This window comes from Pteropus vampyrus, unplaced genomic scaffold, assembly GCF_000151845.1.
Source record: "Pteropus vampyrus isolate Shadow unplaced genomic scaffold, Pvam_2.0 Scaffold116, whole genome shotgun sequence".
Taxonomy (NCBI): domain Eukaryota; kingdom Metazoa; phylum Chordata; class Mammalia; order Chiroptera; family Pteropodidae; genus Pteropus; species Pteropus vampyrus.
Window position 1 is genome coordinate 3985809 of NW_011888897.1, and position 12897 is coordinate 3998705.

The following is a 12897-nucleotide window of genomic DNA, read 5'->3' on the forward strand; positions in this document are numbered from 1 at the left end:
TTTCACTGTCTTACTGAGGCTATGAACTATGTGTGGAATTAAATTCAGATGCTTCATTTGTTTTCCTGAGGTTCTTTCAGTTTGGAATAGAAGAGCTAAGGAGCAAAGTTTGGGAAAAGACAGATCCTGGCTTATTCCTTATGGAACTTCGAGCAAGTTACTTAGCAATTCTAGCTAATAGTACCGACTTCACAGAATTGCTATGAGGATTAAATGAGATAATTTATGTAAAGTATTAGCACATAAGCACTCAATAAATGGCAGCCGTAATGGTGTTGCTGGCTTACATATTATTGTTTTATAGATCCAAGATTTACATATTATTGTTATATAGATCTAGACTTTTCCCCAAACAAAATATGCACCTACAGGGAAAAGAAAACTTTTCTCGAGTCTAAATAATTATAGCTAAATGAATTATATTATGAATAAAAATATTTTCTGCTGATAAATTTTCTTTTTCACTGTCAATAATATAATCTAACAGAAAATGATAATCAGACAGAAACAAACCGGTTTTAGTTCCCCTTAATTTACTATATTTATAATTGTTCTACTGTATTTTGAGAATTAAGATAAAAGTATTAACCATATCACTTCAAAACCTCATTTTATAGTGTATGGTTTTAAAATAATTTTACTGCATAGCATTCTCAACATACATGGAAAACTCAAAGTTTTAATCTATAAGAAACTTATTGTTACCTAAATTGAACAACTATTCTGTCCTTTATTTGGGAGATGATAATTAATATTTATTATTAATAATCAATGTTATAATTAGTTTCATAATTGAAAGCATAGTTACAATGCGAGATATTCTTTGTCAATCTTCATTTTTCCATTATTAATTTAAAATATCAGAGACTATGTTAAATATTTATATTACTAATAAATTAATAATACATTAAAGCTGAAAATGCCCTTAAGATAATCTATTTCAATCTTTTAATTTGACTAATGCAAAACCAAGACCTGGAGAGAGAAGTCCAGGGACTTAACCAAATATTGATGGTACCAAGTGTAGTATTTTAAATGTTTTTGTTTTCAGCATTGCAGCAACTATAAATAACATAGCCTGACAGCTGCTAGAACTAATTTAGTATGGACTAAACCTGACTCCTGGTGACCCTACGAATAAGTGATGTCCACAGTGTTCTCTCCTCAACAGCCCAGCTGCACAACTGTTGACTCATGCCTAGGGCTTCTTTTAGGGAGTCAATTCATTTCATATTTGGTCTTTTTCTTTTCCTGCTGCCTTCTATTTTCCCCAACATTATTGTCTTTTCCAAAGAACCTTGCCCTTCATTATGTGCCTAAAGTAGGACAGCCTCAGTTTTATCATTTTTGCCTCCAGTGATGTTTCAGACTTAATTTGCTCTAGGATCCACATAAGGTAAGATTACGATTTAACACGAGAAAAACGAACTTTAAACACAACTATATAGAAATTACAGTAATATTTTGTTTCCCTTCACTAACAGCTAAAATAAAAGTCAGACTTCTAAAGTATATACTAAGCTTTTGAAAGTTAGCTTCATGCAGCAGAAATAGAGTTTTTAAGTTGAAGCCCCGCTGTGTGTCCCTGCTCAAGTTACCGCTAAGCCTGTTTCTCATCTCTAAAATGGGGCCATAACCACTAAATCACAGTCTTTGTGGTATGATTTCCATTATAACAATTGTGAAGTAGCCTGGCACATAGGTGGAACTCAAAGTCTGTACAAAGGCTAAATATCCATTAAATGATGGTGGAACTAAGGGAAAAGCCCACTGAACTTTGGGGTAAATAATTCCAACTGTTTGGCACACACTGCATTAAAACAAATTACTGTATTTTGCCAACATTCTCCAACATTTACATGGACCTTAAAATAATGGTGAACATCTACTGGGCCCTTACATGACCAAGCACAGTCCTAACCTGTTTCGCATTAATTATTTAATCCTAACAACCCTGTGGATAGTACTGTTCTTAAATCCACTTACAGCTGAAGAAACAAAGGCCTGAGTGGGTAAAGAAACTGTCCAACACCACCCCCATGAGATGAATTCCCGCTGCCTACCAAGTCCTATCCTCTACTCCATAATGCCACAATATGCTACATTTAAACCGAAATTCCAAATTTATCTCCTAAGGGCTGCAAAAATAGAACCAAAAAACGGTACTATTCAAAGTGCGTATTCTCTAAAAACTGTATTTAGCATTTCAGATCTGAGTGAGCTGAAAGTCTATACAGGAGAAAAACAAGTGAGATTCTGATCAATACCACTATACTGTCAAGGATTAGTTCATGATAGAGTAAACATCCCCCTCGTCCTTAATTATAAATGCAAGTAAAAAGACTGTATTGGGTTTCCGCTGGTGATGCAAAAGAAACAGATCGACAAGGTGATCACCACACCGTTGTCTCAATTTGACTTCATCTGAAATTCATTCTGTACTTGACTTTCTTCGGTGCGTTTCACCTCCCTTAGTCTAGTCTTGCTTCTCCCACTTCCTATAGAGCGGGTTGAAATGAACGTTACAGAATAGAGAACAGTCAGGTAGAAGGGGGCCGTGGCAGAGGAGCCCCCAAATCAGAGAATCTAAGAACTCAAGGGTCCCAAACTCGTTCTCACAGGTATAAAAGGACAAAGGAATGCCCCATTCGTTAGGCTGGCGAGAAATGTCCGCGCTACAGGATGCACGGCATCTTTTAGCCTAATCCTCGAGGCAGGCGAGCAGACCAGAAACCTGTCGGGTTCACTGTCTTTGCAGGCTCGCAGGGACTCTCCCGCGTCCAGCGGCCGAAGGTTTCCCACAGGCCTGCACGTCGCAGAAAAGGCACAAACGCACGCTATACCGCCGGTTGCCAGGACATACTGCCCAGCCACCTCCTCCAATCAGCACAGATCTCTTTGCGTCCAATCACAGAAGCGGAAGAGCTGAAGTCAGAGGTAAAAGGTCACGCTGCTTTTTTGGCGGCCATTTCTCTAGAAGCAGCGCGGTTCGATCCCTGTTATAGTTACTTCAGGCGCGAGGGACGCAGGACAGCTGGGTCGGCGGCGAGTATCCTGCGACATTTGTCTGTCGTCACGATGGTAAGGAGGAAAAGAAAGGCTGGAGTCTCCGGAGAGAGAGAGAGAGAGAGGGCGGGTGACCAGCTTCGCCGGGCCATGGGGGTTGGTTCGCGCGTTTCCCATTCATCCGCGTGAGGCGCTGCGTATCGGGTCACCAGCCCCTTTCTCCCTGCTCTGGAGGTTTGAGGCGCGCGCCCCTTCCGCTGCCCAGGAGTGCCCCTTCCCTCTTCCCCCTCTTGTTCGTTTGAATCGGAGCCTGAGGTATCCTTGCTGGCTGGAGCCACAGGGTCGGGGTAAAGACAAAGCGGTTTTTCACGACCCACTCTTCAAACTGCAGATCCGCTTTCATCCTTTGATGTTGGGACTCCCAGCCCCGCAGCGCTCTGGAACACAGATCCTACCTAGGCTTTGGAGCAGTCATTTGTTCGTTTAGCAGATATTTATTTAGTGCATGCCACCTGCCAGATACTGCTAGGCGCTAGGAATATGAAGTGAAAAGAACTGATGCAGACCCTGGTCTAGGTTAACTCAATCGGCTGTGAGAGACAGACACTAATCAAATAACAGAAATATATAATTGCAAATAATGTTAAGTGCTAAGAAGGAAGCAAACTGGATGCTGTGAGGGGTCACGATGGTGGTACATTAGAAGAGTGGTTAGGGATGGCATCCTCGGAAGGGAAAGGATTTAACCTGATACCTAAATGATATGAAATATAGCCCCTTGAAGAGCAGGAGGTAGAGTGTATTCCAAGCGCTGGGAACTTGAGCATAGGCCATAAGGCCGGAAAGAAAGCTTGACCACCTGGAGGAATTCACAGAAAGCCACAGCCGTTTGCAAGAATAGTGGTTATGAGATAGGGTCAGGCAAGACCTCTCGGGTCATTTTAAGAGGTCTGGATTCTATTCCAGGTGCAGTTGGAAGCCATTGAAGCATTTTAAGTAGAGAAATGACATGATAAAGGTAATAGTTGCTGTGTAGATAATAAGTTGGAGAAAGACAGGAGTGAAAACAGTATACTCATTAGGTGGTTATTGCAGTAGTCCCCCATGTCTTTTGAGGTCGCTCTGAATATACTTATCTTAAAGGAATTTAGTAGCTAAGTTTCTTGGTTCTTTTCTTTGGGCTTATGGATGAGTCGATGAGGGAAGGAAAAAAGTCTGAATTTATTGGGGATACTCTGGTTTGGTGAATAAACAAACATTAAGTGATAGCTCATGTGTAAGAGGCACTGCTAAGTCAAGTAAGACCCAGTCCTAGAGTCTAGAATTAAAGCGAAGACTCTCAAGTGTGATCTGTCCCTTGCTTCATTCCGTAGCCTCCTATTGGGACACTGGCAACACTAAATTGTTATGTCCCTAACATCACCTTGTTGTTTCATTCTTTCCTCCTTTTACATAGGTGGCCTCCTCTGCCTAGAACAGCTGTCCCCCTTCCCCAGCTCCATGGAAATAACCTCTCATCCTACCTCTCTCATCATATAAAATGGAGACAGCACTTCTTTTAGACAACCTTTTCTTTCCTCTTAAGGCTGGATTGATTTGGTACCCTAGTACATAGCATATCTCCTCTTACTACATTGCAATGTAATTGCCTATTTGTATGTGTTTTGCTCTTCCCTCTCCTACTTTGAGCTTCTTGAGGACAGGGACTGTCGCCTGCATTTTTTTTTTTTTTTGCTGTCTTTACCTTTGTTTCTTTATAGCCTGGAACAGTGATTGAGATATACTAGCTATTTACTGTTTAAGGGAAAAATGAATACTTTTATAAGATTCGATGTGTTGACGATAAAATTGGCTAATTGGATATTTAAATTTCTCTGATGCTCTTCAACAAATAAAAGTGAAAATTATGTGAGAGGGAGTCAAGAGTTTGCTTCATTTGGGTACCGTAAAATATTAATGCTTCGGTAGCAGAGAGTAGGCAGTGGGAGCTGAGCTCAGGAGAATAATTGAGTTCTTTTTTTGTTCTTTATGCAGAGTTTGCCCCTCAATCCCAAACCTTTCCTCAATGGATTAACAGGAAAGCCAGTAATGGTGAAACTTAAGTGGGGAATGGAGTACAAAGGCTACCTGGTATCTGTAGATGGTTATATGAACATGCAGGTAAGCTAAATTGTTAAAAAGATCATTAAATTGCATTTATTTTTCTTCACCTTATTCCTCAAAAGTTTAGTGTGATTTATAAGAATACAATTAATTAAATTGACAAACATTGAGCAAAATTCAAAAATAAAGTCAAGGTCAGAGAGGGTGTTATAAAAAACTACATGTGAGACATGGTGTTAAACAAAAGTTTAGCCACAGATTTGATTCCTAGTGGTTAAAGTAAAAAGAACTCAGATGTTTGATTCATAAGGCTATAAGGGTAACAGTAATTTGCAGAAAAAGCAAACCTTTTCCCAGCACTTAACTCTGAAAGAAATTTTTCAAGTGAAATTCTTAACATCTCTTAATGAGTACTCAAGGCACAACATCAAAGTAATTCCATAAAAGTATGTCTTGAGGGAGAAGACAAAGCAGCCAAAGGACTTGATTAACTGACTGCATGTCTGTTAACACTAGCTTCTATAAATATTTCAGCCAAGTTTTTAAAAAGTTGTGATAAAATGTATAACAGAAAATTTACCACTTTAAGTATTTTTAAGTGTACAACTCAGCCGCATTGAGTACATTCACATTGTTCTGCAGCCATCACCATTAACTCCCCATTTCCCCTGCCTCCAGCCCTTGACAAATACTATTCTTTCTGTCTCTTCTAGGTACCTCATACAAAATTTGTTATTTTAACCTGTTTCACTTAGTATAATGTTTTCAAGGTTCATCCATATTGCAGTATGTATCACAATTTCATTCTTTTTTATGGTTGAAATAGTATTTCATTGCATATATATACTGCATTTTAATCCATTCTTCAGTTGGTAGACATTTGAATTATTTCCACTTTTTGACTATTGTGAATAATGCAGTGAATATGGCTGTACAGATATCTGATAGAATGCTTTCAGTTCTTTTGGGTATATATTCAGAAATGGAATTGCATACAGTAATTTTTAATTTTTTTTTTTTTTTTTTTTAACACCTACATCACCTGGTCTTCCTAGGTGGACTCTCATCTAAGTACTAACCAGGCCCGACCCTGCTTAGCTTCCGAGATCAGACGAGATCTAGCTTGTTCAGGATGGCTTGGCCGTAGACTGTTTAATTTTTTGAGGAACTGCCATACTGTTTTCCACAGCAGCAGCTCTATTTTACATCACCAGTAATGTTCACGGACTCCAATTTCTTCACATTCTTACTAACACTTGTTATTTTTTTATTTTATCTTATTTTTTTGACAATAGCCTTCCTAATGTTTTGATTTGCATTTCTCTAATTAGTAGTAATGTTGAGATCTTTTTATGCCCTTATTGGCCATTTATGTAATCTTTGGAGAAATATCTATTCATGTCCTTTGCCCATTTTTAAATTGGGGTGTTTGTTTTTTTTGTTGCTTAATTGTAGTTTCCAGCCAGGTTTTTGAGGAAAGGGTTTGAGGTTATGTTTTCCTGAAACTTAGGTATTTATGTGACTGGTTAATGGCAGATGGATGAATTTTAAAGGTTACCTAGACAGGTGTTCAATCCAACCATGACTCCAGGTATTCCACACTGATAGTACTTGTACTTGGAGGCAGAGTACTAAGTATAGGAATACTCGTAGGCAAAAAGCCAAGATTTTTCTTAATTTAAGAGTCTACCACCTGAATAGATGACACTCATACTCAGGTCTCCAAAGTTCTTATAGAGCATGGTTTTGGCCTGGAAAATTCCCCAAGCAGGAATCATTTACCAAGACCATAGAAAAATCTGAAGAGTATATACCCTTTGTGCTGAAAATGTCCCAGACTTAGTGATGATGGTTATACAACTTTATGAATATAGTTTAAATCATTGACTTGTACACTTTCAAAGTGAATTTTATGTTATGGGAATTATATCTCAGTAAAAGGAATAAAGAGTACCCACCAAATATTTGGTTTTAAAAGTGATACAACTTCCTAATGAGCCTGTCAGTTAGGAAATGTATCTGAGTGACTAACCACATTGATGATGCTTTTGAGTTTGTTCACTCAGTACATATTTATTAAGTGCCTATTATGTGCCTTGCACTGTGAATACACCAATGAATAAAAGTCCCTACCCTCAAGGAGGGTAATGACATCAGGTAATGATAGATGCTGTGGAATAAAAGAAACGGAATAGGGTGACAAAAGTGTGCAGTGTTGATAGGATAGCCAGGGAAAGTCTCTAGGAGGCAGTAAGTTTAAGCAGAGACCAGAATTGGGTGAGCAGCTGAAGAGTTGCTGGAGAGAGAGCATCCCAGTTTGAGGAAACAGCAAGAGTAAAGGCTTTGAGGCAGGAACATGATTGGTGTGTTCAGAGCACAGCAAGAAGGCCAGAGCAGAATGTGTTAGGGGAAGGATGATAGAATGGTTGGAATGGTAATCATACAGAGCCTTTTAAGTGATAGTAAGGACTTTGGATTTTATTTAAAATGTGGTAGAAGGCTTTGGAACATTATATAATTTAGAAATCAGTTGGCAATATGAATATCTGCCAAAAATAATCACTTTTAACAAAAAAAGTCAGTTGATATTTATACATTATTACTGAGAACTGTTCCATACAAAACTAGTTATCTCAACAACCACATATATTTCAGACAAAACCTTATTCTCTGGGCATAGGACGTTACTTTTTGTTCTCTATTGGAGAGGGAATAACATTCAGTAGCAGTATTAATTCATTAGCATGTTTTAAATGCCTTACCTTACATTCTCCGTGAGCCCTATATTTCTTTTCCTTTGCCACTTGCCCAGCTAATGAAGGAAACTTCCCTCTCCTTTCTTGCCTGTTCATTTCTTTTGTGAGTCCCAGGTAGCACAGATTTTGATTTTTATAAATTACAAGTAAAATTTATACCTGTATGTAGAAGGAAAGCTAAATATCTTGATGTAAAATTATAAATAATATAGCTCCCTAACTATAAAGGTACTCTTTTTTTTTTTTAACTTTTAAATATTTAACATTTAACAGTTGAAACATGAAGGCTTTCATCAAACTTTAAGTCCCTAAAAGATCCCCTTCATAAATAAATGTTTATCACAGAATACGTATGTAACTCACCATCCACAATTTAGTAATGAAAATGTTGAGTTTAAATATCTATGAATGAATTTCAAATCCCAATTCCTAAGGTGTTTAGGATCAAATTTTTTTAACAAGTTTTTTTTTTTTACCGAAATATAATTGACATATTTAGTTTTAGTTGTACAACATAGAGATTCAACATTTACATACTCTACGGAGTAATCACCACAATAAGTCTAATAACCATCTGTGACTGTACAAAGTTATTATGATATTGACTATATTCTCTGTGTTAAGAATTATGTCCCTGTGATTTATGTCTTTTATAACTGAAAATTTGGAAGGTCACTCTTAATTATTTAACCTCTTCTTAAGAACTTGTTTTTCCCTGTTTATTAGCACATAATTTAAAAAGCATTCAATTCTTTGGTTTGCTTGGTGACTAATATAAAAGTATTTAGTATTTTAGCCATAGCTTTTGTACACCCTTTGGGTTCCTCAGTATGATACTGCAGTATATAATGTTTCTTTCCCAAGAAAGAGTGATGTCTGCTTCTTTGGAACTGAATTTTTAGAAAACTTTTTAATCTCAATTTATTCATAAATTGAGAGACTGCCTTCCTTAGCACATTGTTTTAATATCGAACAGAAATATTACACAACTGAGATTTTAAAAATTGTTCCAATAAGCTTTATTACATATTTGTTCTATATCCATCAATGTTAACTTTACTGAATATTTTTATGAAACCAAAAAGTACTACAGTGGTGATATTAATTATAGATAAATATGAGTTGTTGATATAGAAAGGCCTCAGTTAATAAGTTCTCACCAATATTAGGTGTGTTATAGTATTTTCTTTCTGTATTATACCAGTATATTTTCTTTTTATTTAAAGCTTGCAAACACAGAAGAATACATAGATGGAGCATTGTCTGGACATCTGGGTGAAGTTTTAATAAGGTAAACAAAACAGCAGTAATATATATAAGGAGTTACTGGTGAACATTAGAAATACCCATTTAAATAAATTAATTTAGTGCCTTGATTTCAGAATTACTTTTTATTAATATAACATAATATTCTACAACTAGACTATAAAAGTCTTTGAAATTGTTAAACTTGTCAAAGAAGATTTAAATATTTTGGAGCTGTTCATCCTTAAGATTCTTCTAGTGTTGATACTAAACTTCTAATTCTTAGCTGTAACTTTTTTCAGTGCATTTAGTTGTAGGAACTTGGTGTTTAATTTTAGTTGGGTCTGGCTGCTGTTAGGGATTTTGGTTATATTCATTTTCCAGAACTAACTTTACACCTCCAAATTCTAGTCATTCCCTTTGGAAGATCATAAAGATACCATTTTATAACAACTGCATGGTAAAGTAAGTGCCACGTGCTTTTTAACAAATCTGAGGTAGAAACCTTTTTTTTTAAAGAGAAAGAAAAAAATGCTGTGTTGTAAATTTAGCATTCAGTAGTTTGTAATGAAAAAAATGTAATCATAAATCAGATCTTATATGGTTTCTAGTTGGAACAACAAAATGGACTGTTTTTCTCTTATTTGCAGGTGTAATAATGTGCTTTATATCAGGGGTGTTGAAGAAGAGGAAGAAGATGGGGAAATGAGAGAATAGCCTCTTTTGTGGGGAATCTTTTTTATATATATTTCTAGACAATAAAGATGTTTGTTTTTCAACTTGACTGGTGAACTATTCATATTCAGATATTTGTATGCAAAGCTCAAATGTTGAAACAATTGAAAAAATTTTTCAGAGGAGTAATGCTTTAAAAGTCACCCAACTTCATTCAAGTTGATTTTCTTTTGTAAGTCCACTATTCTGCTTTTTTTTCTATAAGGGAAAATTATTTATATGCATTATAAATGTTTATGAACATGAATTTCAGCTCTTGTATTTATGTATTAACTGAGACCTTTTAAAAGCAACTAATTCTTTTAAAGTTATTTTTGAGTCATTTTGACACATATAAAGTTAAATATTTTCTAAGAATATATATTGTTTTACTTAGTAGTTGACAAACTATGTTAATTTCATATCAGTGTAAGCTAAATAATGTATACATATTATAGCTAAAATTGAAAAATCACCTGAAAATTAAAATGATTGTGGATATAGAACACAACAGAAATTGTAAACTGATAGGCTGACGACATGGTCTGTTCACCTAAAAGAATTAAGTTTTTGGAACAGAACTCTTTAATGTGATTTAAAAACCAGTCTTGGAGTTATGTTCTTAGAACATAACCTAGTGGTTTTCATTTAAGTTTTAAACTCAAAACCCTTATGGTATCTTAGAGTTGTACCTTGTTAAAATATATAGTCCACTGTGATAAAATGTGTACTGTGAACTTTCCTGTGCACTGCTTGAAAAAAAAAAAAAAATAGATCATTTAAAGTGTTACATTGTCAGAGAATGCCACTACTGCAATTTAATGGTCATTCACCATATAGTTACATCAGTAAAGTAGCTTTCTATGTGTAACCCCAACTGGTACAACTCAAAGTATAGTTATATAAGGTTTAGAATAATACTTAAAATATGGATAATAAAAAGCTTCAACAAAAGAAAATAACTCCCTTTCCCAATCCTATAACCTTTTGAACAAGGACCTATCTTCCTCAAATTGGTTAGGCCAGCATATGGGGCAGAATATTGCCATTATTGAAAACCAAAATCTATAAAATATGCCTAAAACATTCTGGTAATAAACATCTTACTGCTCCTATTCAAGTGAAAAAGTATTCATCCTCTACTGATTTTGATTTTGTATCCTTGACTAAAAGTAGTTCCTGTTTGTTACCAGATGGAGGTTTTGAACGATAGATAAGTCGTCTTCCCAGCTGAAACAAAAGACAAAATACTTAATATTCTTCAACATAACCTTTTCCAATTGAAGTATAAGTAAAATACTAACATTAACTTGACTTTTCCAAGGACTAATATGGTTTAAAACAGTAAATCAGTTACAAAAGGATTGATAACCTAATGGATGTCCAACATGTTAGGCAAAATTAAGCAACAATTAGAGCACCATAGTTAGTATGCAGAAGACAGAGCAGTTTTATGGGAAACTTATGGTTTTATGGGGAAGTAGGGGAGATTTAGGTAAAGTCATTGTATAGCATGTTTCAGACATGGTCAGCCTAGAAAAGCACCATGTTTAAGGCCAATATTTGATTTCTCAGTAAGGGCCATAGCAAGTTTTCCTTCATTGGTTGGAAGAGGTTGCTTTCCTCTGCTGAGTACCAATTGACTGACATTTTAAAATCCTGTTAAACAAAAACTTGAGAAAACCATGTACTATCCTCTTAAATGCTAGTAATCCTGTTGGCTCTTGGAGATGTTCGCACCAGGACGTGCCCTCATGCAGAGGGAAATCCCTAATTTCACTTTCAAACCGGTTCATTCTCTCTGGGGCATATACTCAAGTATATCATTACTAATTATATTCCTCTTTTAGTCTTTTTTCCCCATAATCATATTTGTTTTGTTTTGCTTTTATATCTGAATTTGTGTAGAAATTTGATGGGGCATCTCCATTGTGTCTCAAAAGGGCACTATCCCTATATGAGAGTATCTCCTATACTGCAGAATGTTTGACATTTTTGGTCATCATTATACCAACAAAAATGTTCTTATGGGACTGGAATCCCTGAATTCCTTTTCTAAAGTCAGAATTTTTTTTCCACTGTCAGTGATCTCCTTTGGCAACTTTTGTTGTTATTACTGTCTGAGAAAATTTCCAGTGATGAAATGTCCCAACTGGGTAAGAATTTCTATCACAGGTCTTTATACATCGTCAACTTATCAGGTCATTTTTTTTCAATTTCAAGTTTTTGTTTTCATTCTCATTTTCAGTCCATTAATTCGATAAGCATTTATTGAATATCCACTATGCGCCAGGCATTGGGGATACAAAAGTCATAAAACTCATGCATGATCTAGAAGGAAAGATATATTTAAAAATAATCATTTCAATTTTGTGGGTTTAGTATGTAGTATGTACATGTTGGAGGGAGATGAATGGTTAATTCTCCCTTGGGAGGAAGAAAACAAGTCAGGTGTTTATAGGAAGAGTTGAACTAGAGAAGTACAGATTCTTTTAAAAATGAAATGCTTGTTTAAATAAAATAAGATAATCACTTTTTGACATACGTATTGTTATCATACTTCAGAATTTTTTTAAATACCTCAAAAGTTGTGAAATACACAATAAGCGTTCACTGCGGGTTAGCTGTTACTGTGGTAAGAATCAGTGTCCACGTTAGCTTTCCACATCAGATAACCATAAAATTGGCTTCCTGGACTATATTTCAGACCCTGACCCAAAGGAGGAAGAGTAGCAGGTAGAAACAAAAGGCCCTCTACACCTAGTGTAGAGGCATGGACCATAAGCACTCATTGACTTCCCAGTCCCAAACTTATTATAGGTAATCCCGCGATATAAAGAACCTTGGCTTCTGGTCCTGGTTCTGCTGCTAAATCTGTGGCGACACTGGGTAAGTCATTTTAACTTCAACTATTAATCTCATTATTTTTACAGCGTGAGGATTAGAAGACCCTTTCGGTTATATATAATTCTCTAGGTGCACTCTCTCATTATTAAGTGAAAGCAGCAAGATTCATAGCTACCATTTATAAGAAGCAGCATATATATACAAATAATAGGATATTTCCTGAAGG

The 12897-nt window shown here is 35.9% G+C and overlaps 2 protein-coding genes and 1 pseudogene across 2 annotated transcripts in view; 1 reads left to right on the forward strand and 2 right to left on the reverse strand.

Annotated features, from left to right (window-relative positions):
• The first annotated feature begins 2916 nt into the window (after nt 1–2916).
• Nucleotides 2917–9894, forward strand: SNRPF (small nuclear ribonucleoprotein polypeptide F). Its single transcript, XM_011365916.2, has 4 exons — nt 2917–3081; nt 5041–5166; nt 9092–9156; nt 9761–9894. The coding sequence occupies exons 1-4, from the start codon at nt 3079–3081 to the stop codon at nt 9825–9827; spliced, it is 261 nt and encodes an 86-aa protein (XP_011364218.1). The 5' UTR covers nt 2917–3078; the 3' UTR covers nt 9828–9894.
• LOC111743608 lies at nt 6140–6258 on the reverse strand (annotated as a pseudogene).
• An 808-nt stretch (nt 9895–10702) lies between the features above and the next one.
• The window catches only part of CCDC38 (coiled-coil domain containing 38), a 38088-nt gene continuing 35893 nt past the window's right edge, over nt 10703–12897 (reverse strand). The window contains exon 16 of the mRNA XM_011365945.2: nt 10703–11054. Coding sequence (XP_011364247.1) covers nt 10941–11054 — 114 coding nt within the window. The 3' untranslated portion in view covers nt 10703–10940. The remainder of the gene's footprint in view (nt 11055–12897) is intronic.

Coding starts and splice junctions, on each gene's coding strand:
- SNRPF (XM_011365916.2), top strand. Junction 5,167..9,091: donor ATGGTTATATGAACATGCAG/GTAAGCTAAATT, acceptor TTTTATTTAAAG/CTTGCAAACACAGAAGAATA. Junction 9,157..9,760: donor CTGGGTGAAGTTTTAATAAG/GTAAACAAAACA, acceptor TCTTATTTGCAG/GTGTAATAATGTGCTTTATA.